This window comes from Rissa tridactyla, chromosome 3 (assembly GCF_028500815.1).
Source record: "Rissa tridactyla isolate bRisTri1 chromosome 3, bRisTri1.patW.cur.20221130, whole genome shotgun sequence".
Taxonomy (NCBI): Eukaryota; Metazoa; Chordata; class Aves; order Charadriiformes; family Laridae; genus Rissa; species Rissa tridactyla.
Window position 1 is genome coordinate 57,614,324 of NC_071468.1, and position 27,965 is coordinate 57,642,288.

Here is a 27,965-nt window from a genome sequence, read left to right on the forward strand (position 1 = left end):
TGCCAAACAAAACATTCTGCATGCTAAAATGTCACTTTTTTTGTGGTGGAGCCTTTGGCTAGTGACAGCGTATCTGACACATGCTGCAGTTTTGCCACGCGTTAGAAACTTCCGAGGTGAACAGCTGGGCTCTGTGCTGTGCTAAGGCACCAGCAGTTGCGGAGTTGAAGTAAAAGGATTTTTTTCTGTTTTGGTTTTCCCATGTCCCACAGTCCTCAAAGGAGCCTCAAAGGCTGCTGCTGGAGGATAAATTACACTGATAAGTGCATACAAACTCAACCTTGTTTTTACTAGTGAGTATATCATAGGATTAATCATCATTATCTGACACTTCCCTCCAGCCTCTCTGGTTGCTGTGGTGGGACAGCTGAAATTGCCTTTGCAGAAAGATATAAGTATCTTGAGCAGCTCCTCGGGTTTTTCAGGACAGAATCCTAAGTGCAAGAGAGAAGACCTGCAAAATGTGGGTATTCAATATTAATTTCAGAAGGTCCTAAACCCCTTCTTCTGCTTGCCTCCTGGCTAGGGTCAGGATGAAGTTAAGGAATGTTCTGGCTGCATAGTTGTTCAGGCCAGGGGGACCAGTTGCTAGCCACAGCAATTTACAGTGCAGAGAAACATCCCGCCCTTTTCCTCACCATGCAGAGCCATGCCTGGAGATAAGCAAGTAGCTGGGAGAAATCTGTACTCTGTTGCACTAGCCAGAGAGGGGACTCTGTCAGCCTGCAGGTATTTATCACCCTCTGTAGATCTGAAAGGCGTATGTAATGTGGGTAAGAAGCTTATCACGTTCCTGCAATGTCACTGGGGCTGCCAATTGTTGGGTCTGAAAGTGGTTTTCACAACACAGCTGTTGTAGTTGGGGACTACTCATCTCCATATGGCAAGGGCTATGCTCTTGCCTTAGGTAGGACTCTCACATTGATTACACATCAAAGGCAGGTTCAAGATAGGCTCAGCACAGCCATTAACAACAATCTGCAGCTACTACTTTGTTCCCACTTTTGGCACATAAATCACTCTCCTCAGCACTGGTTGGGGCACCTTCTAGTACTAACTTCCAACGCCCCCACTCTCCATAAGGATCTGCTTTCTTGCTCAGCAGTAGATGCCAGGGTGGAGACCGATTTTCCTGGTTTTTTCTGCCATACACCATTCACTGAAGCTATTGGTGGAGACGATTCGCAGTAAGATGCATAGTTTTTATACAGCTCCAGTGCTCAGCATTGTTGGGCAAGGTTTCAATGGTTGGGCAAGATTACCACAAAGGAAGAAATAGCCATGTGGCTACTACAGATCCCCATGCTTCTCTAATAGAAATTTTGCTTAAGAAAATTGAAAGCATTGAAAATAGGTCGAGGTCCTTAAGGAGCTGTCACCCATCTGTTGAAGGCTGCAATCTTGAATGTCTATTCTGATTATTAACACTAAAGCTGAGAGGGCAAGGGTCTGAGGACCAGGATAAGGCAAAAATTGTTGGGCAAGAGGAAAGAAACAGCCACAATAGTTTGCAGCAGACCCATTCCAGCTTGGCCAAAGTTTTGTTAGAAGTCAAGTAATCTGACCATTGCAACAAGGTTTTGGGAAGAAGTTAGTTGCCTCTTATCACTCAGAAGTTATTGAAAAATGTCTGCTTCTTCGTATTGTTCACCTCCAGCTGTGACCACTGAAGCCTTGTAATCCAATTCTTCCCCCTTATCTGAGGGTAACAAGGAACTTTCCTCAAATTCTACATGAGCAGATAAATTTCTACAAGAAAGAAGCAAAAAAGAAAAAGCACAGCTGTTCCTCACTCTCTGTGTACAAGTTTTTAGGCCTACTAGAGAGTGGATAGTTTCCCTTAGCAAACTCAAAACCTGAAAAAGTAAACCTGTTAAGTTTGCAACTTCCACATTCACCTCCGAAACAGACACATAGATTTTAATTCAAGATGTATTGTACTCTGCAACACCAGCCTGAGTGTGGATGCCTGTGCTGCATTTCTCAAAATTGATGTACAAAAGGGGCAGTTCTGTCCAGATCGCATTAAGCTATCTCTACTCTTTAGGACATGGGAATTTCAGTAGACACAGATGAAAATTTCATAACAAATTTTGCTTATATTTCTTATCTATCTGTGCTCAACCTACAAACAGGCTCATGGTGGCATGCATATCAACCCCTTGACCATTGCCTTTTCCATGTCTCACAAACAATACTGGAGGCACCAATATCCAGTAGCTGAGGGCTGTTACTTCCTATAAAACCCTGGACCTTCGGGCCTGCAGGACTGGCTGGCAAAGGTGGTATGGTCTAGTTACGAGAATAAGGTATAATAGGATGGAAGACTTGTACTTCATTCTCAGATCTTGAGCATATCCATAAATTGGATTTAAACAGACAAAAGATTTATGGATTAAAGTTCTTCATCAAAAGATATTACTCATCCAGCCTCCTATTTTAAGTCTCAGGTTTAGGTTAGGAGATTAAGTTCACCACATAAAAATAGAACGCTAGAGGTGCTGCTCAATTCTTTTACCACTGTCACAAATGCAGAACTAACAAGTGCAGGAAAACTGCTATCCCAGTTCAAGGAGCAGGACCTACAATGCTGGCTGCTCAGTTTGTTATCTACTTACTAACAGGAAAAGAACACCCAACCCTCAGACATTTCTGGAAAATTTTCATGAAAGCTTGCCTTTCTTTGCTGTGGAATTGCTAAGACTTACTGACAGTGAGCTGGTTCTGCAACAGCAGCATTAATTCAGCCAACAGAAGATTTTTCCATTGAATGCGTTGGTTCAGAAACTATCGGCAATTACTGCTAAGAGCCTTTAGGTAAGCTGCAGGAACACAGCATGAGAATGTATTCAGTACATTTTTACACAAAATCAGGAGATTTGCTCTTTGTTAAATCAACGTTTTTAAGAAGCATGTACTAGAAGACATGAGAAACAAGCATGAAAAGTAACCTTTTAAGATGATAAATAAACAAGTACAGGTTTGCCAACCAAGTTGCTGAAAACAGTAATTTATTTTCACATTTAAAAGACAAACATGAATAATATTTAAAGTACATTTACAAATATATACAAATATTAAAAATCTTATCATTTGGAAATAACTGGCAAAGTATTTTTCTAGTCAAGATACAGTACTTTTTCTTTAAGTTGGAAAAGGTGTCACCTCAGTTCAAGGAAAACCTGCAGTTTCTGAATGAAGAAATGAAGAGCAACAATTTAAGGTTCCCATAAGGTAAACCATCAGAGAAAATGGTACTATGAACTTTCACATTTTAAAATTAAGGCAAAGCCTTGAAAAAGAAAAATCATAGAATTCACTCACTTCAATTGACATTCTCACTAGAAATGTTTTTAAAAGACTTTTGAACAAGAGTAAACATTTAAATAAAACACAGTTTACACTTCTGGCATTCAAGAATTGCTAGGGTTACACCTGGAAGGTTACTTGCTAAAATTTTTTTTTTTTGTTGTTCAATATTACTGTGGGGTGTTTTGAAGACTGGAACACAATAGACAAATTGTCAGGACAATATTTAAAATGTTATTAGAATCCATACCCAGAATTTTATTTTAAATTTAGATATTAGTAAGGCTTTTTTAAATGGATATTTATGATGATTCCTAGGAATTTGACCATGACTAAATAGTACAGAGGAATAATAAAATTAAACCTTTTTTAAAAATATAGAATAGTAGAAAGCATGTTTTTCCTTGATTTTCTTTGTGGAAAAGTTCATACCCTAAAAAGACTTTTATGGGACACCTGAGTATCTGTACTGGGATGGATGGATCACAATCGCCGTAGATTCTGTTTGCTTTTCTTAGTCCCAGGAAGTGGCCCTAGCTTAGAGCTGGGTTTCACTGGTTTGCCACTCATACAGTCACTGGAGCTGTGGTAGCTGCACATGCACTTTGTGCAAAAGTCAAAGCTACAGCTTTCACGATTACACGTCGCTCTTTGTAGATAGGAGTCATACTTTGCAGGTGAGCCACAGCGATGGCAGACTTTAAGGCTTTCAGTGTTTTTCAAGGTCTTGGCAGCCTGTTGGAAAAAGCATATAAAGAAAATCATGAGTGGAGGGTAAACACACCCCAAATATTCCCTGATGTTATCCAAGTGCCACAAAACATTTAACTTCTCCTACTCCTACTTAAGCCTAATTCTGGTTGTACCAAATTCTGATGGAGATTGAACAGGAATAATTGGTCTATAACTGTGAGTACTTTGGACTGGAACAGAGGTAGCCAATTTAAAATTCTTTAAATTTTAAATTTAAAGGACAGACAGACTAAATGTACAGCTGAACTTTCAGATTCCTAATGGTACAAAGTGCTATATAGTAGTATGAGAGCAGCTTGATCATACTTTCCAGTGTGATTATATCTTCTTCTCTCATTGCACCAATTTGCAGACTTTGGAGCTTGAGTGTAAAAACTTTTTCTAGTTAAGAAAATACATTGCTCATTAACAAACAATGACCTTCACTAAACATTTTAAAAAGTCTTATAAGACCTTTGCAACGCAGACCTGCACTTACACGTGGAAAAACAAAAGCTTCAGAAAAACAACAAGGTAAAGGGAAGCTTACACTGTCAGCAGTTGTTAACAACTCCAAATGTGTGGCACTTAATAAATATGAAGTTAGAAAAAGACATTTCAGTGTCAGATAATTAGTTGAAAAATAAGCATAGAATGGGCAGAATTATTCATTCATCCCATTTAAAGAAAAAAAAAAAAGAACTACTTAGTCTTTACCTTTAATAAAAAAAAAAATTAATTGCCCATCAGTGTTGAAGCAAAATTGATAGTTTTTGTGCGAATGCTAGGTGGAAAACATGATTCATTATAAACCCATGGAAACTAAGAGGAAATTACTAAACATTTTCATGTCTTATCCAAGCCAAAATTTAAGCCAAATGAACCCCACTAAGCCATTTTGAGGATACCTAGGCACCTGGGAGGGGCGGAAAAAAAGATGTAGGACATCTCAGTGTATGTACCAATATTCTCCACTTCGTTTCTGATGTCATCTTAAAATATGCTCAACAAGCAAAGTCTGGTAGCCATACGAGTAGGAGTTACAAGCACTTCAAATTGGAGACACTACTTTTAGAAATACTCTTCACAAGCTGATCGTGGGCCAGACAACATATGAGAAATTAAAGATGAATGGAAATCACCAGTTACCTCAGAAAACTCCATGAGCCTGCTGTGATTCTTAGATGCTTTGGATCTGGTGCCTTTTTTACTCAAGTTTTTTGGTGGGGTTGCTTTCTGAATGGAAGCTAAAGCTGCTCGGTAGACAACAAAGTCCCTTGTTGCTGCATGTTCTGGTGCCTTAGCGCCATTCTAATGAAAGAAAAACAAGAATAAAGTTTGAGAAGAGACTTATCGGATACTGACTTTTGGTTTAATAGAAGTCTACAACTTATTTTTGATCTGTCCTCCTGGCTAGAAGGTTTCCTATAATAAAGTGTCATACCAAGTAGTATGTTAATTTTACCTTAGCTTTCTTGGTTGCTACTGTTATAAATGTGTAGAATAGTCCACTAGTTCAGACCATCAAAACCAACCATCTTCTATTACATAATGCAATTGACTTTCATATTAACATAATTATTTAGGTAGAGCATGTAACCTAGTCACAGCAATGTTTTAAAGAACAAAGTAATACTTGTAATTCTTTACAGTGAACAGGGATACTTTTTCAGAGAGAAAACTTCAAGCAAACCCCTCCCACACTAATTTTTTAAGTTTGCAGTTCAGGTTAAGAAAAAGCATACAATGCCAGGGAGGAAATCAAACTTTATGGGATGAATGTTCACTGGTGTCCAACTACTTCATCCCAACAGGCTAGCACCATAAAATACTACGCAAAATTCAAGCTAGTTGACCACCTTATTCTGTGGCAGACTCTAAGCCTTGTTTAATTGTCTCTCAAGGAATAAAAACACCCTGAACATTTTAAAAGAGTCCTTCCTTGGTAAAGTGCAATGCTAGCGTGGTTGGATCTTGTATTTTTTTTTTCGTGGGACAAATAGGCACTAGGAGTAGCTGATAATGCAAAAAGCCTTTCAGTTTTCTGAGGCCAACATGTTGCACTTCAGAGACTGTTGCTAGAAAGTATAAGCAGAGAACCTGCATGGCACAGGCAGCTGAGTGGTTTCTCTGAGTGCCTTCCTCTGTGCACAGACATGCGGAAGCTCCTAAGAACATCTACATCTCTTCTTGGGTACCCTGCTCAGTCAACCTTCCTTGGGCTCCAGAGTCTATGCACTACCAGTGGAGTGACTAGCAACACCCGAGACCAGGCATCTTAACAGGACACACTGAGACACTTCAGAGACAAAGTCTTCTATCTAACAAACTCTTCTGTTATCTCTTAAGGCTGGAAGGAGTCCTGAAATAGCAGAAAGACACTGCTGGTTTAGGCTTGACATATCCTACAAGTGTGGAAACTTACAGAAAGGTTTTTCACAGCTTTATTATACATTTGGAAAATCCATTTGTCTTCTTGTAGAATCTTCTGCCATGTTGTGCTGACTTTGGCAAAACTGTAATGACAATACAAACATATCAGTTACCTCCTAGGAAAGGAAAAAACTATTTTTTAAGAGTAGGAATAACTATGTAATCTTTTTCTTTCATGGAGAAGATGGAATATATTCACAGTAGTAGTCTTTAATTTGCCTTCTAGGGAAAAGACACATTGTCCATATTTGGCTTATCCATGGCTTACATCAACAGTTCATGTTTCAATATATTAATATATAATACTAACCATTGTCTTTGTCAATGTCACAAGCCCCATATCTAAAACATTCTTAAACCATCTGATTAGGTTGTTTACTTTCCCAATGAAATACAACAAGATTGATATACTTACTTTACTAAATCCATCTCACTGAGATGCCTTAAGATATTTGCTAATATATGCTTCAGGTTCTTTTGGAAGAGTTCGGCAAGAATGTCTATTTTGTCTAATCCCATTTTCTTTCCAATTAGGTTACAAAGTTCAACCTTTCCCCTGAGAACAATTTTGTCCACTACAGCCCAAGATTTGAGATTTCTTTTACCACTTTTTTTCAAAGTCGAGCAAATCATTTCTTCGTAATGGATTACTGGCAACAAAGTCTTCTTTGAAAACTGTGCTTGGTTTTGGTTCTTGAGACAATGCTTTGGTGTGCCACAGAGATTCCCAGCCAAAGGTATACTATCATCATGTTCTATTGCATCAGCGTATTGGCTACTTAACATAGAGGAATAACCACTGTCCTCATTAAATTTGCTGTTTTCCAGTGCCTCCATTTCATAGATACCTTCATCAAGCGTCTGGGTTACTTGTTTATTTTCTTTATTATGTACAGGTCTTCCTTCATCTTCAAGTTCTAGATTTCTGGTGGCCGCATGGTTTGAGTCACTAAGAAGTATTTTCTGATGGTCTTCAGCACAGCTTTTACAAAAGCCTTCCTCATAATTCAAGGAGCAGGATTCTTCCAGTCTTGTTTTCTCCACAGCAGTCTTCAATGGTGCAAACCCAGCAGGAAGAGACGTACAATCAAAATCGCGTTTCATTTTGAAAGAGTGGTTAAGGTTTGATTCAATTATTTTGTTTGTATCCTGCAAGAAACAACAAGGACAGTATTACAACACAGCATAAACTGCATCACAGATTCTTTTTCTTATAAAGAACCAACCACACCTTTCTTCTGCATTACACATTTTAAGCTTTTATCTAACTCACCCTCCAGGGTCTAAAACACGGACAACTGGCAGAACTGAGAATCTGATCAGCCACACATTAAATCTATATGAGATCTTCTCAAAATTTGAGCTTTCTGCTGCATATAACTGGGGCTAGAGAACCGACTAGATGATTTACTTCGTTACTGTTCCACCAGTACAGATTACTTTTAGAGACACCGATGTCTCCACTTCCTACCCTAATACTCAGGACACTTGCGGTCCCTTCTAGGGACACCAGTGGCAGAGGGTCCATGCGTGACAGCAGGCCCGTGCAGGGCTATAGCCAGGTCGGAGCAGCCTGAAGTTTGCATCCAAGGACAGAGGCAATGCTGCTGATGCAGCCAGATATCTGGCATTTTTAGAGAGGGAGGGGGCCAAGTGGCACAGGAAAAACATGAGTGCTCACATGCATGTGTAAATTACAATGCATGTATAAATTACAATGGAAAGCAGCGACCCTTAAACAATCGTCAAAGTGAAATACAGCGTACTTACAAGCATGATTTTTAAGAGGGTGGAGGTCAATAGATATTATAGGGAAACCGGGTGCTTTTTGCCCTGTTTCCTTCCCCTCCCCCCGAAGTGTGGTGCTATCTATATTAACAATTGCGGGGGGATGGGCGAGGGCTGAAGGGAAGAAGGAAGCCATCTCTGTGGAAGTGTTAAATCTAGAGGGAAAATAATTTTCAACATGCTTTGTAATCCATATGAAAAGTAAGTTCCCCCATTTGAGCAGGCATTTTAAAGGATTTAAGCACTTCCAGCCGTTTTAGAAAAAACACATTAGGAAAACGTGTTTCTTGAACGATTCAATAAAAAAAAAAAAAAAAAAAGAGTCCCTTCTTCGTCCCTACGTTTGGTGGAAGAAAGGAGCAAATAGGCTTATGGCTTTGTACAGTGTGAGCGAACCGGGGGGGAAAGGCGAGCCCTCCCTAAGCCTCCTTCCCCTCTTCCCCCCTCGCTTGCGCGGCGCGAGCGAGCAGGGGAGCTTTTGGGCTGAAACCTTGCAGAACTGGGTAACATGTGTGTGTTCCCCCCTCCTCCTCGTTCTTTGGGGCGCCCAGGCCGGCCCCGACCCCCCACCGGAGCAGGCTCAGCCGCGGGCCCCCCGGGCGCTGTCAGGCTGCTCCCGCCCGGCGCCCAAAGATGGCCCGGGCGGGCGGCAGGTAGACCGGCCGCCGGACCCACCGTACCCCGCGGCCCTAGACCGCGCGCTTTCGTGGGGATGGGTCTCCGCTTTCCCCCCGTTTTGTGGGATTCTCCCCTAAAATGGTGGCGGCGGGGCGGGCAGGAGCGCGGTGGGGGGATGCCCCCCTCCGGCGGCGTGGCCCGGCGGGCGGGAGACAGCGCGGCGCGGCGCCTCCCCGCCCGCCGCTGCCCGCCGGCGGGAGCTGGGCTCCCCACCCGGCCTCGGACCCGGACCCGGTCCCGCTAGTACGGGATGGGCCCCACACGCGGCTCGGTGGCGGGACCGGGGCGCTCCGCGGCCGGCCATGCGCCGCCGTCCCGTCCGGTCCCATCCCATCCCGCCGGCGGGATGGCTGCGGGACGGCTGCGGGACGAGGCTGGGGAGGGCGGCGAGGCCGCCGGGCATCCCCGTCCCCGGTCTGCCCGCCACCCCTCGCAGCACTGCCAGCGCCCGCAGCACCACCACCACGTACGCCGGTAGCCCCCAGAGCCCTCACCATAGCCCCGGTCACAGAGCCCTCGCCACGGCGTCCCACCGTCCCCAGGCACGGAGACCTCGCCGCGGAGCCCCGAACGGTCCCCCAGCCACAGAGCCCTCGCCGCGGAGCCCCGCCGCCCCGAACGAGCCCTGCCGCGGAGCCCCGTCCCCGGCGCCCGCCCGCGCTTACCTGCAGGGCCGCGTCCCGCAGACCGTGAGTGCGCTGCCGCCCGCGCCGGCTACTTTTAAATTAAAACTTTGAATTTGGTATCCAAAACCGCGCCGGCCAATGGGGCGCCGCCGGGCTAAGGGGATGCGGCCAATGGGAGGCGGGCGGAAGGCGGGGGACCAATCCTGAGGGTGGTGGGCGGCGCCGGCCCGGCTCAGCATTTTCCCTCCTCGGCCGGCAAAAGGAGGGAGGCGAGTGGCGGGGAGGTGGCGCGCGCGCGCTCGGCGCGGGGTGGGGCCGGGCTGGGGGGCGGAGCGCGGGAGACCCGGGCGCGGGGCGCCTCCCGCCTCTTCCTCCTCTTCCTCCCTCCTTCCCTCTTTCCCTCTTTCCCTCTCCTCCTCCGGCAGCCGGACGGGCTCGCGGCGCTCTCCCGCACCCACGGGCGACTTCTGCGCCCCGGGGGAGGCGGGGCGGGGGGTGACACAGACGTGTAAGCGCCCACCGAGGACGGATGCGCCCGGGGCGGTGACATTGACCACAGCGCGCAAAGCTCCTGCCCCGGGGAAAGATTTGGGATCTTACACCTGGGTTCTTCCCCTGTGGAAGAATTGTATTTGTTTGGCAGCATAACCAGCGTTATTCGCAGCTGTCCGGGCGGGGAGATGAGGTGCTGGGGGAGGAGTGGCACTGGGAGCTACGCGGCGTGGACACCAGTGAGAAGACAATCCTCACAGCCCAGGAAGATCGCGTTTGTAGCGCGACAATTAATATTCCTCGTTGCTGTTACACCAGTCATAGCTGCTGTATTTAGTCATACAGTGACAGTTCAGATTCCTACTTCAGTGACACCGTTTCTGAATATTGTAAGTAGTGCATTCCAGCTTCACGTGGTTGGAATCAAACAGGAGTGACCTCCCAGTAGGTTTGGTTTTGATTGTTTTGGGGTTTTTTGTATACTTTTTGTTAGAATCACTCACTACTCATGCCCATGCTTTACAGATACTGACTTCTACGTGAAGCCATGTATCGGTATCTCATTAATGTTTTAAAGCCAACAACACCGTTGGAGGGAATCAGTTGAAGTCTATGCATCAACTCAAACAGATGCTGTGTCATCATTAATATGGTGCATCTATATTTAACTTGCGTTAAAATGAATATGGAGCAAGAAAGGGACTTCAAGTCTCCACACAGTAATGCTTGCCACGACAGGCCAAGAAGGCACAACTCAGGGTAGCAAAGTCCACCTTGTACGATGCTGTCAGATGCCAGTTTTGGGATACCTCTGTCAACCTCCTGCCAGAACCACGTGATACCTGGGATTTCTCACACCGATCAGAGGCAACAACACATCTAGTGTCTGTTCAGGAGCCAGGCAAGAAGAGGGAGGCTGCAAGCCAGGCATGAGACCTAGGTCTCACTAACAGGAAATATGTGTGCCTCACCTTATGCATACAGGTATTCCTGCATCTCCAGTTAATGTACGCATCTTTAATGAAAAGATTTGGAACTTAATCATAGTTACCACGCAGTATTTCCTAGAAAATAAAGCTGATAAAGGTAATAAATGATTCTATGAGTTTTTCTGACATGCATTGGTTCAAACTGCAGTCTCAAATGTAACACAAGACGGTAATAAACATATAACAATCAGTTGATTTTTTATACAGAATGTTTAAATAATGCATTTCTATAAGCTATCTCTAGCAAACTTTGTTCCATTTCTCATTTCTTACACTAATTTTAATTACAAGTCTGCAAGTATATTCCTGATAACATTTTCCTTAGGTTCCAATTTCTTATTTACTGGTATTTACATTTCAAATACATTCTGTGTGTGTATACACACATGCATAGATACAATGCATGATGTGATACTGTGGCATGGAAGGTGCAGGTTTTGTATTGCTGTATGTATTTGGCATTGTAAATGTAGTCTAAAATAAATTTAACTTAAAATTCTTCTTTACCCACAGATATAAACACAGGCACATGTATCAGTAGGTAAGAAAGGCAAACGTTTTAATTTGATTTCACAGATCAAATGTTTTAAGATGCTGTTAAATAAATAGACAAAACCAGTAAGATGCCGTTCATACCACATAACGTTTAGGAAATCAATAAACTGGAGAGTCAATTAAAAAAATAAAGGATAAACTGGACTGAAGCCACACGGAGACTGAAATATCAGACAAACAATATTGTAATGATTCTATTCACTTTTGACTCAAGAACAGAAACATCCTTTTCAAAACCAATTCATATAACTTGGCAGTTGGCTTCCACCACTTTTTTTTTTTTTTGAACGAGGGATATTCCTTAACAATTTTTTTTGTTTATTAATAAGGGCCGGAAGGCCATGATAATATGAAGGATACATATTTCGACTCCCTCTCCCATGCCATGTATAAGTGATTAACAAATATACAGATTAGTAGTGGGGTCATTTATTTATCACTTTCTTCCAATCACTCAAACAAAATAGGATTTTTTTGTTCTCTCAGGTAAGCTATTTGACACTGTCCTGATGTTTAAACTATTGTTTAAATGAAAACTGGAATTAGAAATACCTCATTTTTTGATGCGTACCTTTCGAGAGTGGTGTGTCGGTATCTTCTCGGTGGAGAAAGGTAAAAATCGCAGTTACTTCTGGCCCAGTCAAATTTATTTTTTAAAGGGACTGCTGCAGCAATAATGTCTCATATGAAGGTAATAAAGTCTTTTACTCAGCAAGTAAGAAAACTGTTTATCAGTCATGAGGAAACAAGTTGTGGTGTCTTTCATGATCTGAAAAGCAGTTGCATTTTCTGGGTGGTGCTCCAAGAAGCTCCTTTGCAGACAAATGTCTGCATCTGTTGTATTGGGCTGACAAAGGGCAACGTTCAGGATAGATTCTCTTTTTCACTTTCTGAAATAATTTCCATTAAAGATTCATAATCAGCATATTCTCTCAGAGTTTGTATCATTTCATCTAGCATTTCTTCCCCTAGCATGAAAGACTCAATATGATGCACTGATCTGCTTATCCTGTGGTCAGTAATCCGGTCCTGTGGAAAGTTGTATGTTCGGATCTTCTCCGATCTTCCTTTTGTGCCAACCTATGAAAAAAGAAGAATCAGTTTATCATCATCATATTTTTTATAAATAGCATGAAATATTGATTAAGCATCTGAAGCAAAAGCTTTCTCTTCCTCCCATGATTATCCAAAATGTTTTATAGTTAAGTTGTATAGTGCTTAGACCAGTTCAGCAGTTGCAGTAATTGTTCTCAAACATGTAGAAGAATTATTTTACTGTATCTTTTTCTAAAACTGTTCCGGTTCTTCATGTTCCGATCCAGTTTCTTTCACTAAATCTCTAGAATTTACATACTACTGAAATTTTAAGTCTGGCTTATAGATGACCTTTATTGCTCAAGTAGACTGTAATTTTTTTGCCTCATATAAGTCCTTCCTGGGCTCCTTTTCCTCTATATTTCCATTTACTATTTGCAGTTCAACACAGGAGTTACCCTAAGAACACACGCTTTTACAGAATTATATCTTTACTAACTGAAACTTACTTGAATCTTTCGAACACTGTTTCTCTTTTTGGTTTCTTCTTCCAGTTTGGCATTGTAGAGTTTAGCAGATAACATTTGCATAGCCTTCTCTTTGTTTCTAATTTGAGATCTTTCTTGCTGACATTCAGACACGATCCCTGCCAAAAATATCATGACATTTGACACTTAATGGTAAGGCATACTAAAAAGGTTTTGGCAATTTCTAGAAGTCTAGGCTTATTAATGTCTAACAATACAGTTTGGGAGAGAAGTGCAGGCTGAGTTTTACAGGTGCTTTAAGCCATAAAACAAGAAATTTAATTCGATATGTTGGACAACAGGCAGATAAGGAAATAGAAGATACGTGATGTAATCTGAGTTACAGAATACAACTTTAATACTTGTAATTTTTGGCCACAGTTCCAGGAAATTTAGGATTTAAGGAGCAGTAAAATACACAAGATAGTGAGTATACAGAATATGATCAGAATATAAAAAAATGGGCACTATTTTCTTTTAAAAAAAAGGTGTGGTCTCTTCCCCCAAAACATACGAGTCAAGTTAAGATGAGAAGTGAACAGATTAAGAAAGAGGAGAAGAAATACAGGAATAAGACAGCACAAGCTAAGTTGTTACTTGGATTTACTTTAAGTAACTCTGGTAATTTGACATTATGCTTTTATAAGATTACATAGTATTACTTTATGAAAGACTTGTTTACAAACTTTTTGGGTCGAAATAAAGGTTTATAAACCTAAGAGTTAGGATGAGAGAAACAGAAGAAGTAACAGGACAATTGTAAAGGAAGAGAACCCAGAGGAATGAAGAAGGGAATGGTGGGATAGGAAAAAGTCAAGAGATAAGGTGAAATACAGACACCCTATGAATCATCTGCAGTGCATAACCACAAAAAAACTTGCAATACATTTTAAGATTTCTATAACTAACACTAATAACTGCCTTCAGCAAAACCTAAGATCATTTGCTGATTTTAGTTTGTGTGGGGGTTTTTTTCCCAAACATGCAGGCAATCCAAAACTTTTTGAATCTGGAGTACCTTTTTGTCACCATATCTTGAACTGAATTCTATCCTCTCTACTATTTACCTTCTGCTTTACTGAGGTGATGCAACAAGTGCAGAATGGATTAATGTCTTCAATAAACATGAAGAAATGGGTGGCAAAAATCTGCGTACGTGAAGATACTTGGGATTACCTGAGGCCGTAAAGCCTGACTAATGTTTGTGGTAGAGAAGAGGAAAAGTTAAAAAGCAATGAAAGTCAAGACAGCTGTTGTGGATTGCTCAAAGGGAAGTAAAAAGCTTAGGAATGGCAATAAAAAGAAAAGATACGATAGCTAAAATCAGGTAGCATTTGAAAGCATATCTCACATCCCTCCTGCATTTCCTAAACTGAGCCCTGGGGCTGGGCCTGCTAATTATATGTGTAATCTACGGGAAAGGAGCCAGCAGACAAAAAGAAGCTGGCATCATGAGTAGACTCTGCAATTAAAAGCAACATTTTCATACGGAAATAGAGCAATCTCTCTTTCAGAGACTAGTCAAGAAAAGGCAAATCATCAGATTTTAACCTACTCAGTTTTTCAGTTTCTTTTCCATTATTTGAAAGCTTAAACATAACTTTTTAATAGAAACTGATCTGGATGCTTTTAGAGTGTCATGATTAATGGCAAAATGGATAGCTCACCTACTGAAGGCAGTAGTAGTTGTTATTACAAAATGGAGTGGGCATAAGATGGTGCATTTACAGTACCATGAACACACATGAAAACTATATGAAAACTGCTCTACTGTTGCCCAGGGTTGAAAATAAAACCATTGTTTCAAACGACATTCTGACAGCAATATAGATCTTGTACTAAGGAATAAATGAAGTACCTGTTGGAATATGAACTATCCGTACAGCACTGTCTGTGGTATTGACATGCTGGCCTCCAGCTCCACTAGCTCGCTTTGTTTCGATCCGTAGATCTTTCGGATTAATTTGCAGCTTCATCTGTCATGGGAGACAGAAGAAAAAAAAAAAAAAGAATGTATTCATGTTGTTTCTTTCTAGACAGATGTCAAATATGCATTGGTTGGTTGGTTTATTTTATATGGCACATTCAGGCAAGATCAAACTTTTTAAAGTTTATGAACAGTATCTCACATCCTCTTATGAACATATTAACAAATCCTTGCAGCCAGATTGGAACACGACATGATAGAAGCCAGGAAATCAGACAAATAGTAGCTTAAGGCATAACCATCCCTTAACACTAATCTTCTTCTTCTGAAAGCTCTGCACCTTCTTCCAGCAAAGCTAACCAATATTTGGACTTTACCAGATGGGTTTTTAGATAAAATGGAACATATTCCCTTGATTGGCTCTGGAATGGGGCGACAGTCTCTGGGAGGAAGGAGAGAGACAACTTCGGGAGAGAATAGGAAGGATAACATCTTTGACAATTTGCGAGGTCAACGTGAAACAAAGATCAAAACAAAGCTTTAATTCTTAGTCAGTTTTTTTAACCAAGCAAATATGGCGAGAATGAATTATCACCCATACACTTTGGAAGGGGAAAGTGAGGACACTACAAAAATGTAGAAGGTGCTAAAAGAAATCTCTATGGGCTCTGTAAACTAATTCAGCCTGTTGTTACTTTGTAAAAAACCTAAAGTTTTCCACAAAACATGCAAGACACAGTCACAGTGAATTTTCAGGTTACAGTGAAGTAAACTGCCAGTGACTTTCTTGAGAATAGGATTATGAGGAAATCCAGAAATCCTTTATTGCACACATCTAGACAAAAATAAAAATAAACCAATAAATATGACTTAGGTTAAAACTAAGATTAAAAAAAAATCATTAAGAGAGAATAACAACAGAGACAGAAAACACTTGGGTATCAACAATACAGCATGTAAAAACATTGCTCATGGTAAAGTCTGTTATACTACAAGATAAATATTACCTCAGTGGGTTGGGGTAATATTGCAACAGTCATTGTGCTGGTGTGAATGCGTCCTTGTTTTTCTGTCTTTGGCACCCGCTGAACACGATGCACTCCTCCTTCAAATTTCATGTACTTGTAAGCCTCAAGACCTGCTATACTGGCAACTGCGTGTCTTAGACCACCTTAAATATAGAAGAAAAACATCTGTAAAGCTGTAAGAAAAACTGCTGGCGCTATGCTATTTCAGTGTATTTAGGCATCATTGTCATTTGTTTCTTAAAATTATGATTTTTTCCATTTAAATATTTAGGCAGAATTGCACCGAAAATGCAAGAAAAGTCTTAAAAACAAAGCCAGACATACATGCTCACACAATACCTCAAGTAAAGAACTGTCTAATTTTTATAGAGTCCAATTTTATTTTTTTATAATCATAAAAAGATTGCCTACAAACCATGTACATACATGTACACATACAATCATAAACCACAGTAGAACTCTAACACCAGTAAGTTTATGCCACCTTAAGAAACTACATCAATTTTTTTATTGTTAGTTCAGAACCTTATCATTCAATGGGAAAAAAACTAACTCTAACTAAAGGATGAATACTATTCATACTCCTCTTCCTATCCATTCTCCTCTAGGCATCCTACCCGTGTCTCATCTTTGCTCTTTCATTTCATTGTAATCTTTTGCTCCCTTTGAGTAAGCAGAACTTCAACTCCTGCCCCTCTTACGAATACATCCAGCAAAACATTTGACAGCAATATCCTAAAACCTAGCATTGAACAGCTTGGAACTTGCAAGTAAAACTCAGTACAATTATGGTTTCACGACAGAAAGAGTTTGTTGCAATACTAGTTTCTAGCATTCTTGCTCTTCCTTGTTTGCTACTGTGCAAAGCCTTCAGTCACGCTGGTATAACTGTTTGAAGGATCAGAGAAGTGATGGCACTATAAATGATTGTGTTCCCCAGGGGTCAGTACTAGGTCCAGTCCTCTTCAATATATTCATCAATGACCTGGACGAGGGGACAGAGTGCACCCTCAGCAAGTTTGCCGATGACACAAAGCTGGGAGGGGTGGCTGACACACCGGAAGGCTGTGCCGCCATACAGAGAGATCTGGACAGGTTGGAGAGTTGGGCAGAGAGGAACCTTACGAAATTCAACAAGGGCAAGTGTAGGGTGCTGCACCTGGGGAGGAATAACCCCATGCACCAGTACAGGTTGGGGGCTGACCTGCTGGAGAGCAGCTCAGCTGAAAGAGACCTGGGAGTCCTGGTGGACAACAGGATGACCATGAGCCAGCAATGTGCCCTTGTGGCCAAGAATTCCAAGGGCATCCTGGGGTGCATCAAGAAGAGTGTGGCCAGCAGGTCGAGGGAGGTCATCCTCCCCCTCTGCTCTGCCTTGGTGAGGCCGCACCTGGAGTACTGTGTCCAGTTCTGGGCTCCCTGGCTCAAGAAGGACAGGGAACTGCTGGAGAGGGTGCAGCAAAGGGCTACCAAGATGATTAGGGGACTTGAACACCTCTCATGAAGAAAGGCTGAGGGATTTGGGTCTCTTCAGTCTGGAAAAAAGACGACTGAGGGGGGACCTTATCAATGCTCATAAATACTTAAAGGGTGGGTGTCAGGAGGATGGGGCCAGGCTCTTTTCAGTGGTGCCCAGTGACAGGACAAGAGGTAACGGGCACAAACTTGACCATAGGAAGTTCCACCTAAACCTGAGGAGGAACTTCTTTCCTTTGAGGGTGGCAGAGCACTGGAACAGGCTGCCCAGAGAGGTGGTGGAGTCTCCAACTCTGGAGACATTCAAAACCCGCCTGGACACGTTCCTGTGCAACCTGCTCTAGGTGATCCTGCTCTGGCAGGGGGGTTGGACTAGATGATCTCCAGAGGTCCCTTCCAACCCTACCATTCTGTGATTCTGTGAATGTAATTTTTCACCTGTTTTGGTTTTTAATCCTGCTCAGCTCCCAGATCCCGTTCTCAGGACTGTGGATGGTGTGCCAAGGGAATAATTGAAGAGGAGATAGGTGGCCTTCAAAGAGCACTGCAGTTGAAGTCTTGCAACAAGAAACCACAGACGAGGAAAACAAGAGGAACACACTTCTCAGAAATACTGTTTTAGGCTGTCTCTAGACTAAGGAAATCGGCCATAGGGACAAGATATCAGCTTTTTAAGAGAGGAAAATGAAGACAACATAGAACATGAAAATGCCCTGCAGAGCATAAAAAAATCATTAGCCAGAACATAGGCCAGTTTTTCACTTCCACAGAGAAGGTTTGCAAATGTTTTCATTCTACAGAAATTTAACATTCCCTCATAACTTTACTAAAACATATTTCTTTTTACAGTCACATTTGTGGAAAATAGCCTAAACTGCCTCTTCCTTTCTCTTTCATCTCGTTTTTGTCCTTCTGACTTCTACAAGTTTTCTTCTACTTGTACAAATCTGTACCACTTTGATTCAAATGCACTATTCAACATACCTAGTGCTTCACCGATTTAATTTATAGCCATCATCTACTATCAATTCTATGAGATAAATCAGTTATGTTTAGAATAAATATGACCATAAAGCATGTAGTTTAACAAAGAAGAGTATCTGTCAAAATCTTCAGTTTAGATCAGTAAGTTTCATTCTAACAGGTACTGTGAAATCTTTCTACTGCCATGCAAATGCTACTCAAATGAACAAAAGATTTCTTCTGTACTCTAAAAGAATCTTACATAACCTAAAATAATTAATGTAGTTGAGTAATAAAACTTATGTACTCCTTTACATATAAAAGCAAGTACTAAAAAAATCATAAGCAACCTCTGCACATGAGGAAGGAGCCAGGCTATGTCAGGAGTAAAAATAATGTGAATGTCCACAAGGCTATGGTGCTACTGAAAAGTATTAATTACGTGATAAGCAGTTCATTGCAAAAGCTAATGTTCTGTCTTTTCTCCCTCACTTCTCCCAGCATTAACATATATATACCATGGGTACAGACTGTCTGAGCTGCAGCCACACCTGTGACATGTTCAGGAGAGTTTAAGTTTGTAGCAATAACAGTGTGCCTGCGGCACCATAGTGCTTCACATGAGATGACCGAGAAACTGTTTCAAAAGACGGGTATTTTAGGTCATACTGCTTCAAATCAACTATTACCAACACAGGTTTAATATGAAATGCAGCCAAATCGAATGAAATTTCAACAAACCCTTTAACCTGGCAGACATGTTGTTGGCCTGCCAAATATAGTTACCTCTTACGAACTACATGCTTGCCCCTTTCAATTAAAATGTCCCTCTCTATCCTGAAAGCTGATGTTCACACAACAAGGGTCTGAGTTTATGCTTGTTTTTTATGTGGCGTCTTATACCCAGATTGAGACTAAGTCCCAAATCTGTGTCTCTGCCTGCCACTACAGGGCAAGAGGCAGTGGATAAATAATGACACGTGGGTTTGTGCTGTAATGCGCATACTAAATCTTGAACACGCTATTTTTGCACCATGGCATCCCTTGGGGTAGGTCAGTAAAGTTAGTCAAGAGTGGTCTGAAACCAATTCTTAATTGCAGCTTTGCAGCTCAAACATTCGCCTTGTTCACACAGGCTCACAGTCAGATTTCAGCCAAATTCTGGAGCTCTCTGAAATGAGGGAGGCTGATGTGTTAATGCAGGACCTTGCTCTTGCTCATGCAGTCCATAAAAATGAAGCATGGCTGGGATGCAACAGCTTAGTGTCACCAGCAAGCGTCCTTAACTCCATTCTTGCTCAGCACAGCTCAGACACTTTGAACCTGAGGGTTCAAACATGCCTTTCAGTGGCAGTGCCATCTATAGTGCCCCTACCTCCCAACTGATTTCTCGCTCCTCAGTTTTGACAATATGCGGTCATGCAAGTAAGATCAGAAAATACACCGCAAGAGGCTGACAAAGGCCAGGGCTGCCTTTATTTTTCTCCAAATTTACATCCTACCTTCCTAAACACTCATTTTGGTGCAGAGACAGGTGCAAAAGAGTTTAAACCAAATATATAACCATTAAAAACCTAGCGGTTTCAAAGAGAAAATACAGTTAGATATATACCAGGCTAACGTATTACTTCAATTTCTCACTTAAGGCATTGAAGAGAATGCCTCTGAGGGTGTGGGCTCCTTGTCCAAGGATTGAGCTTTCACCAAAAGGGTAGTCAAGCACAACTCCCTTTCTCTTCCAATCACAGGACCACAAGTTGAGTCAGACCCGACTTTAAACTATCCAATCACTGAGAGTTTTTAAGCCAAATCAGCGTATTGATCCAATTAGCACTGTGGCCTCAAAATTGCTGGAGCTGAGAGAGAAGGAACACGCAGCTGGCAGCTGGATGGAAGGTGGGACAGCCCTTGTTCAAGCTGACTGTGAAACTGTGCTCTGAAGGTGAAGTTGTGTGCGACTGCTGGGGTTCACCCCACCTACTTCTTGCTTCAATGGAAAGAGCAACTCCCTCTAGTATATGAAATAAGGAGGACCCAGACCCTTCCCCCATTCTGTTTAAACACAGCTAACCTGCATGATGTTTATTCCATATACTTCAAAAAAAAAAAAAGAAAAAAAAAGTTAATAGAGTTCTGTCAGCTTTGAAGGCTGAACTGGATCAGCTCCTGGCAAAGCGTTTGCCTGGTTGTGAGTGGGGATAAAGATGACTTTCCTCTTTCAGCAACGAACTCCGCTGTAACGTGAAGCTTCTTCTTGTCCCTACCTTCACTTGAACTGTGAAAACAGTTTATTTGACAAATGACATCTTGACCATAAAAAAAAGTTTTATTAATAGTAACAAATCTAGATGGACAATAATGAATTCAAGTATCACCAAAGTAAAAAAACGTATATTAATTGAATCGACAGCAGACACTCTGGAAGGAGATTCTGATACTGTAAAAACCTGAGATCATGTTCATCAACTTGAAATGTCGCCAGCTAAGAACTCTAACAAACATTATTCAAACATTTTACAGATATAACACTTTTAAAAATCAAATTCTAGTAAAGATTTTAAAAACCTGGAAGTGTAAGTGAAATCCATAGTAAGTTAAATTGTATCTGCATATCTGAAAGGTGAAGTGTGAACACAGACAACAAATCAAGCTAGTTTGTGATGTCCAATTGCATTTCTTCCATGGGGTCTGATTTTTGAACCTTCTTTTAATCTCTCAATATATAACAGTGAATCAAAAAACTGTACTTATGCAAGATGGTCTTAGGGCACAGTAAGACCCTCATTAGAAGGGGAAAGTAGCTCACTGACATGAGAAGCTCAACTAGGAGAGTTGTGGATATTGACTGTATTTTTTTTTTCATTTCTACACAGTTGTAACAGAAAGGGTTCAAGATACTTGAAAATATCACTGAGTCCAAAATACGGCGTAAGTAACCAGAAGGAGTGTTAGAACATCTCTCAAAGCTGGCTAAAAATCTCTCTGCAATTATATTGTGTTGACTGAAAAAAAATATGAGTTTTTCTGACAGATTGCATATCCTAACATCCTAGCTTTTCTCATTTCTTCTTCAAAGTTTCACTAAAAAAAAAAAAATGCTGATGAAAGTATGAATACAGGTAAAGTTTCACAAGCGATCCGAGGTATGGGCAGTAAGCTGCACAAGCACCCATCTACTGATCCATACCCCCTATGATACATCCGTTACCCCCACAGCAATATGTGAGTAAGCAAAATGTGCTGGCTCTACTCACAACAGCATGGGTAACAGTAAGCCTGCAGATCTGTTAACACAGACAGACACAGCAAATCCAGCCTGCTGAAGAAACGTGGCTAACAATCTGTCAATCAAAACCCGAAATCCCTGCTACTGGTTGGGCATGTTTTGGGTTGCAGTTTCACAGTTGTCTTAAGGTGACTGAACCTCTTGCTGCTGGAAGGAGGGCCTGGTTTTCTCCCTGTCAGCACTAGTAGCCACACACTTCTGCCTCCACCGCCCACATGAGCATTTCTCTCTTCCGTTGTGCTGCATCACCTGAAAACTAATCGGGGGTGGGTTTTTTTAATGCTATTTTTCAGTTGGAGCGACTTGGTGATGGGACTCTGCGAAGATGCATAACGCCAAGTGCCAACGCAAAGAAGTCAGCAGCAACACAGAGACAGCAGCCTGATCTTTGCGAAACAACTTTACACACTAACCGGATTAAGCTAAAATTAACTAACATGTGCCACGGCCTCAGTTTGTTGCGTAAAGCTACCAGTCCCCATCTTTACAAAGATACTGTTCCATGAGATGCGGTGAACCAACTTCACAGCTCATCACCAAAAGATCCAGTTTTTCCACCTCCTTGCATTCACCCCCCTGTTGCTGCTTATCTTTTGCTAGCTTGAAGGCTCATGAGAACTGATTTAACACATTAACTAGGCAAAAAAAAAAAATACCAGTCGTAAAAAGCAAAGTCTTTGCCAGTTTTAGTGAAAGGACATCAAAACAGACACGCACAAAAAAGGTAGGACTGCTCAGAGAGACAGTGAGGCAGTAAGGGAGAAAGGAGAAACATCTCCTTTTACCGGCAACAAGCTGTTAAACTGATTACCTGTAAAACTTTCATAAATAATTAAGTCTCTTATCTCTCCTCTGAAAGTCTCAACAATTCCCCCATTTTGCTCATCCGTTAGCTGTTACAGATGGCCTACGTAAATCCTCAAATCACATTATTTCAGATTAATTCAAGACATTTTAGATTAAAACTCAAGAACAGTTTTAATAATACTCATCTCTCTCTGCCAAGGTATTCATAATAATACACTGACTTCCAACCCGCCACCAAACCGATCTATAAACACTAGAAACATTCAGTAACTAAGTAGAACAGTGTATCCAATAAAAAGTATATGTAATCTGTATTTGTAAAAAAAAAAAAAAAGCTAAACCAACATATCTGCATCTTCTTCCACCAAGCACTTGGTTTCATTTCTACTTTTTTGAAACTAATGAAAGGCAAGTTTTATATTTTAGTAGTTTAGTATTTTAATAGTACTCCTGAAATGGAATTTCATTCTCAAATACGGAGCTGAGGAAAATCATATTCAGACATTCAAACAATCTTCCGCTTCTAAAATTAAGTTAGTGCAAATTAGCTTCCTGTAGTCAGGAAATTCAAGTGTCATATGAATGAGCATTTCAACTTAAATTAAAGAGTTACAAAGATTAAGTATATCCATTACTGACCTATTTCACTGGGAAAGTATTCTAATACTTCAAATTTCCACTGTTTATAGGCAGCATATCGTTGATACATATCAAATATCTCCGAGGTGAACAGCATGGCTTCCTGCCCTCCAACTCCAGCAGTTACTTCCATGACAAGATCACTCTTGTCTGTTTCTTCTGAAGGAATCAAAAGCAACACTATCTGCGAACACAAAAACACCCAGCTAAGACTTCCCCCTCTGACGCTGCTATCCACAACTGGGACAGTATAAAATGCCAGACAAGCCTGTAATGGATCTAGGCTGTGTTTTCTCCTGCACGAACTCCTGGGATGCCCAGAGGACAAACTCCTCCTGCCTCTTGCAGGGAAGCAGCAGTGGTCGGGAAAATGGGGAAGGGAGGGATGCTGCATGGCAAGAAGGCTCCCTGTGTCTGGCTGCAGGAGCGACGTAGGTCTCTCTAAAGACATATGAAACTTCACAGAAGTTTTCACACATCAGGAGCACTGTGACTTTTGAGCACCACGGGATACACCCTCGTTCTTGCAAGACAACTGAGCATCTCTCTTCCCAGCAGGTTCCCTTTTAACCTGGTCCCAACTGCAGAGCTAATAAGGTATGGATGTTCAGGAGGACAGTCCTTCAACAACAACTCAGCTCTATTATTCATTTATTTACAAAGGGAGAGAGAGCCTTCTAGTCATCTGTAGAAGAAAGATACACTAGAACAAAAAAAAAACCCAACTCTATCACAGTTTTGCAGGCTGGATCAAAACTCTGGATGATTTGCAAGTGCTTTTCAATCATCTTCCTTTGCTAGCATTAGGTGATGTTTCTTTCCACAGACTTCTCCTCCTTCTTTTGGCAAAACCATAAGTATTTAACAAAAATATTTATAAAGTGACTGTTTCATTGTTGTCAAAGGAATAAAGAATGTGACAATACCAGCTTTTACTTCATCAGTAAATTAAGAATATGTAACAGTTTGTTTACATAAAGATCATTATTTTTAATGTAGCAGTCTAAAGTAGTTACATACTACTAAAATACTTTTTTCAAAACCACTGTGTATTTGATACTATACAAGCTGAATGTTTCCAATGGATAAAAAGCTGGACATCCATAAAGGTACACCCAGACAAGACAAATTATAGCACCTACTTACAAAGGTGTATTGATTCAAAGAATTTCAGATACAAGTAAGCGCTTATTTAGAGGCTGTCTCTATACCAGCTGCGTTGTTCATTTTCCTTAGATAACAGACACTAGTTGAGGAGTACAATTTGAAGGGGAGAAGAGTTGATTGTATACATCATGTTTTGATGAAGACAATTTGTCTTTGTTCATTTAAGAATGGCAAGGTAATAGAGGCTTTTAAAGGGGATCTAACCTCCTTTTTCAGTTCAGCTATCTCTTCTTCACAGGAGGCGATTTCCGTTTCTGCAAGCTTCTGGAAATCTTCACTCTCATCTGGAATATTTGAGTATGGTTAATCCTCAGACTTTTATCAGTGCCACTCTCAGAAAACCTTCTGAAAAATAACCACACGAAAAATTTACTCTACAAAAAAACCAAAAAAACCAAAACCCCACCACACAAAACCCCGAACACACTAAACCTGTCAGAAAATGAGATTAATAATACGATCTGTAACAAAGATGAATAGTACACAAAAACCCCAACAAAACAACCCAACTCAATGAAAAAAAACAACAATCACTGTGCTGGTGGTCAAACAGTGGCACAGGTTGCCCAGAGAGGTTGCAGATTCTCCATGCTTGGAGATATTCAGAACCCAACTGGACACAACCCTGAACGACCTGCTGTGGGTGACCCTGCTTGAGCAGGGGGTTGGACTGGACAATCTCCAGAGGTGCCTTCTCACTTCAGCGATTCCGTGATTCTAAGAAATTACTCGCTGTATTTGACTGCGACAGGAACATAAAGGATTTACGGAGCAGCCCCACGACCGACACTTCCTTAAAAGGACTATTACCCCGATCATTGTATGCAAAAATTTGAAGACAGCAGTGGTAATTTCATGTATTTCATGTCTGTCAATTTATTCCAGAACAGCTGCAAAACTTCTAACACATCACTAAAAACAAAGGTATAGGAGAACTTTTGCATAAGAAGAGGAACTTGTAATTTTGAAGTGTTACTTGACTGATCAACACAAATGCTTTACAATTAAGACTTGTTTTTCAGTACTACAGTTTCGATATGTTAAAATGTTCCTTTTCTTCTGGTCAATATCAGACTTCCCCCCCCCCCCAAAAAAAAATTCAGCATCCTACGTAGCCTGTGATCCGCACTGATTCAGCTCACTCACCCAGAAGAAAAAAATATTACCCCAAAAATGAGAAAATGGTATACACAATGAAAAAAGGGGGAACTGGGGAAGGCAAAGGAACATGTAACTGCACGGTCAGCAGCAAGAGAAGAAAAAAAAAGATGCTAAACTTCTTTTTTCTGTGTACAGCAAGCTTCAAGAATGCACTCAGCTGAGACAGAAGGTGTACTCTTACAGTAAAGCCACATCTTTTCAGCACTTTAACTGCATTTAGCCACTAGCACAATTTTAAATGAAGCTTTACAATTTAGGTTTAACGTTGGTAAATTACCCCCCCACAGAATCACTTCTGTAAGAAGGAAATTCTAAAGCGAGTCATGTGTAAAATTGTTTTAAACAAGTGTGCTCTTTACCTACAGCTGAATAAGAGCACCCACGGTTGACTACCTGACTAACTGTAACTCTTTAAACATGTAAACTTGATCATCTCCAACTATCTACATTTCTTTACAATAACTGCTGATCAAGGGCTAGTCATTAAGGCTAACAGAAGGAAGGATATGAATTAAGGAATTACAAATTGATTACAATCAAATCAGCTATTCATAATGCAACAATTATACAATTAAGAAATAATCTATTTAAAAGCAGTTGAATACTTTAAAGTGCAAATGTAATATAAGCTCTAAAATAATTTAAAAATAATATATACAAATATTTTTAAGTAGGAACTACAGAGGTGCTCAAAGTTACTGACTAAGCCCTTGTAATCACTTCACTTTGCTGAAGTTCTAAACCTGGTTTTGATGGCACCTACTTCTCCAACAGGTTCTGAAAGGCGAGGAAAAAAAATTCCTCCGTTCCCTTTCATTCTGTTAGTTTGGGTCATTGATTAGTTTGTTCAGAAGAATCAGTTCTCCTTTTTCAGTATGAGGTGAGAGAGAATGAACAGAAAAAAAAGAGGCCATTTCCTGTCAGACAGTGTTTGCCATCTCCACCGGCTGAAATAACTGAATACAGTTAAGACTCTTATTTCAGCAGTATTTAGAGAAGCAGTAAGTATTAAATGATCTGGGGAACATTTCACGATCTAGTGAATGCTTACTGATCTTAAAGTACTGTTCTTCTGCATTTTGGTTTCTGACCGCTACCAAAACAAAGTTTGATTTGGGGAAAAAAAAAATAAATATTTGGTATTTGGCAACACTAAAAGCTGACAACACAGCTCACAGTTAAATCAGAGCATGGAGGCAGCACGAAGAGCCGCTGAGGCCCACGGCTGCCAAAATGGGTGCAAGCAGGCATACCACAGCAAGAAAAAAAAAATTATAAAAAAATTTTAAAATTAAGTTTTTAATCCCTAATTAATTATCTTTATGTTATATGAAGTAGATGCTGTTACGCTGCTCTTCCTTCAGGTACCAGCGGCTCCCACGCACGTTGGACGCGCCTCTCCCACTCCCACTCCCTCCCTCCTTCCTTCTCTCCCGCCCGCGCCGACACCCACTCGTGCCCTGACCTCTGCTGCGGAGGTGTGCTCGCCTCCTTCGGCCGCGGAACCCTGAGGAACCACCCGCCCGCCCCCGCGTTCCCGCACTGCCGCGGCCGACAGGCCTTTAACCCTCCCACGCGTGTCACCGCCCTCCCGCCACCGCCACGCGCGCCCCGCACGCGCCGCCGACACCCTCACGGGTGCGCCCCGCCCCCTTGCGGCGCTCCACCAGTCGCGTCGGCGTATGCAAATCACCCCACCACCCACACACACCCTGCCAGTAGGCGCCGCGGGGCAACGCCTTCGCCCCGCCCCTCCCGGCCCAGGCCCCGCCCCTCCCCGTGTCCCAGGCTCCGCCCCCCCGCACCTTGCCGCGCCAGCTCCCGCGTGTCGCACAGCTCCCGCTCCTTGTCGCGCAGCCGCTGGATCCGCGCTGCCAGCTCCGGCCTCGCCCCGCCCTGCGCCCGCGCCTCCAGCAGGCGGTGTAAGGACGGGGCGGCGAACAGTTCGTCTAAGCCGGGGCGGGCGCTCAGCCCGCGGCGCGGCTGCGTCCCCGCCGCCCTGCCCCCGCCCGGCGCTGCGCGGGGTCTCCGCGGCGGGGGCAGCGCGGCGGCCCGGCAGCCTTGCGCCGCGCGGAGAACTCGCGAGAGCAGCCGCATGCCCGGCTGGGGCGCCTGTCCTCCACCAGCGCTGGCCGCGCCGGCCGGAAACACCTGAGCACCCTCAGCCGCCTCCCTTCCGGGTTTCCGGAAGCTGCCGAAGAGACTCGGGAGAGGCCGGAAACTGTCGTGCCTCCTGCGGCGGAAAGGGACGAAGGGGTTCGTCTCCCTTCGGATAGGAGGGGCGGTGCCCGTTGGGCGGGCGCGCTGTGATTGGCTAGCGCTGGCAGGGCGGGGCAGGGGGCGTGCC

At 42.2% G+C, this 27,965-nt stretch overlaps 2 protein-coding genes across 7 annotated transcripts; both read right to left on the reverse strand.

Annotated features, from left to right (window-relative positions):
- Window positions 1–2,994: 2,994 nt before the first annotated feature.
- On the reverse strand, window positions 2,995–12,302 carry FBXO5 (F-box protein 5). 3 transcript variants are annotated; one of them, XM_054195977.1, is made up of 6 exons: window positions 12,174–12,190; window positions 11,030–11,135; window positions 6,890–7,623; window positions 6,467–6,557; window positions 5,191–5,352; window positions 2,995–4,044 (listed from the first exon to the last, which is right to left on the reverse strand). In XM_054195977.1, exons 2-6 carry the CDS (start codon window positions 11,036–11,038, stop codon window positions 3,793–3,795), a joined length of 1,248 nt encoding a protein of 415 aa, XP_054051952.1. In that variant the 5' UTR covers window positions 11,039–11,135; window positions 12,174–12,190; the 3' UTR covers window positions 2,995–3,792. The 3 variants fall into 3 exon arrangements, with proteins under 3 accessions (XP_054051952.1, XP_054051954.1, XP_054051953.1); XM_054195979.1 differs by lacking the exon at window positions 11,030–11,135 and having other exon boundaries at window positions 12,174–12,302; XM_054195978.1 differs by lacking the exons at window positions 11,030–11,135; window positions 12,174–12,190 and adding an exon at window positions 9,606–9,676.
- MTRF1L (mitochondrial translation release factor 1 like) lies at window positions 10,368–27,850 on the reverse strand. 4 transcript variants are annotated; one of them, XM_054195983.1, is made up of 7 exons: window positions 27,424–27,850; window positions 24,662–24,741; window positions 23,291–23,474; window positions 16,099–16,262; window positions 15,023–15,140; window positions 13,147–13,283; window positions 10,368–12,682 (listed from the first exon to the last, which is right to left on the reverse strand). In XM_054195983.1, the coding sequence occupies exons 1-7, from the start codon at window positions 27,713–27,715 to the stop codon at window positions 12,467–12,469; spliced, it is 1,191 nt and encodes a 396-aa protein (XP_054051958.1). In that variant the 5' UTR covers window positions 27,716–27,850; the 3' UTR covers window positions 10,368–12,466. The 4 variants fall into 4 exon arrangements, with proteins under 4 accessions (XP_054051958.1, XP_054051955.1, XP_054051956.1 ...); XM_054195980.1 differs by having other exon boundaries at window positions 10,436–12,682; window positions 24,662–24,802; window positions 27,424–27,562; XM_054195981.1 differs by having other exon boundaries at window positions 10,436–12,682; window positions 24,662–24,799; window positions 27,424–27,485.
- Window positions 27,851–27,965: the final 115 nt, after the last annotated feature.

Coding starts and splice junctions, on each gene's coding strand:
- FBXO5 (XM_054195977.1), bottom strand. Junction 6,558..6,889: donor AGTGAGATGGATTTAGTAAA/GTAAGTATATCA, acceptor TTGTCATTACAG/TTTTGCCAAAGTCAGCACAA. Junction 4,045..5,190: donor GGCTCATGGAGTTTTCTGAG/GTAACTGGTGAT, acceptor TTTTTCCAACAG/GCTGCCAAGACCTTGAAAAA.
- MTRF1L (XM_054195983.1), bottom strand. CDS start 27,715: ATGCGGCTGCTCTCGCGAGTTCTCCGCGCGGCGCAAGGCTGCCGGGCC. Junction 15,141..16,098: donor TATTACCCCAACCCACTGAG/GTAATATTTATC, acceptor CTCCCATGACAG/ATGAAGCTGCAAATTAATCC. Junction 12,683..13,146: donor ACAGTGTTCGAAAGATTCAA/GTAAGTTTCAGT, acceptor CTTTTTTCATAG/GTTGGCACAAAAGGAAGATC.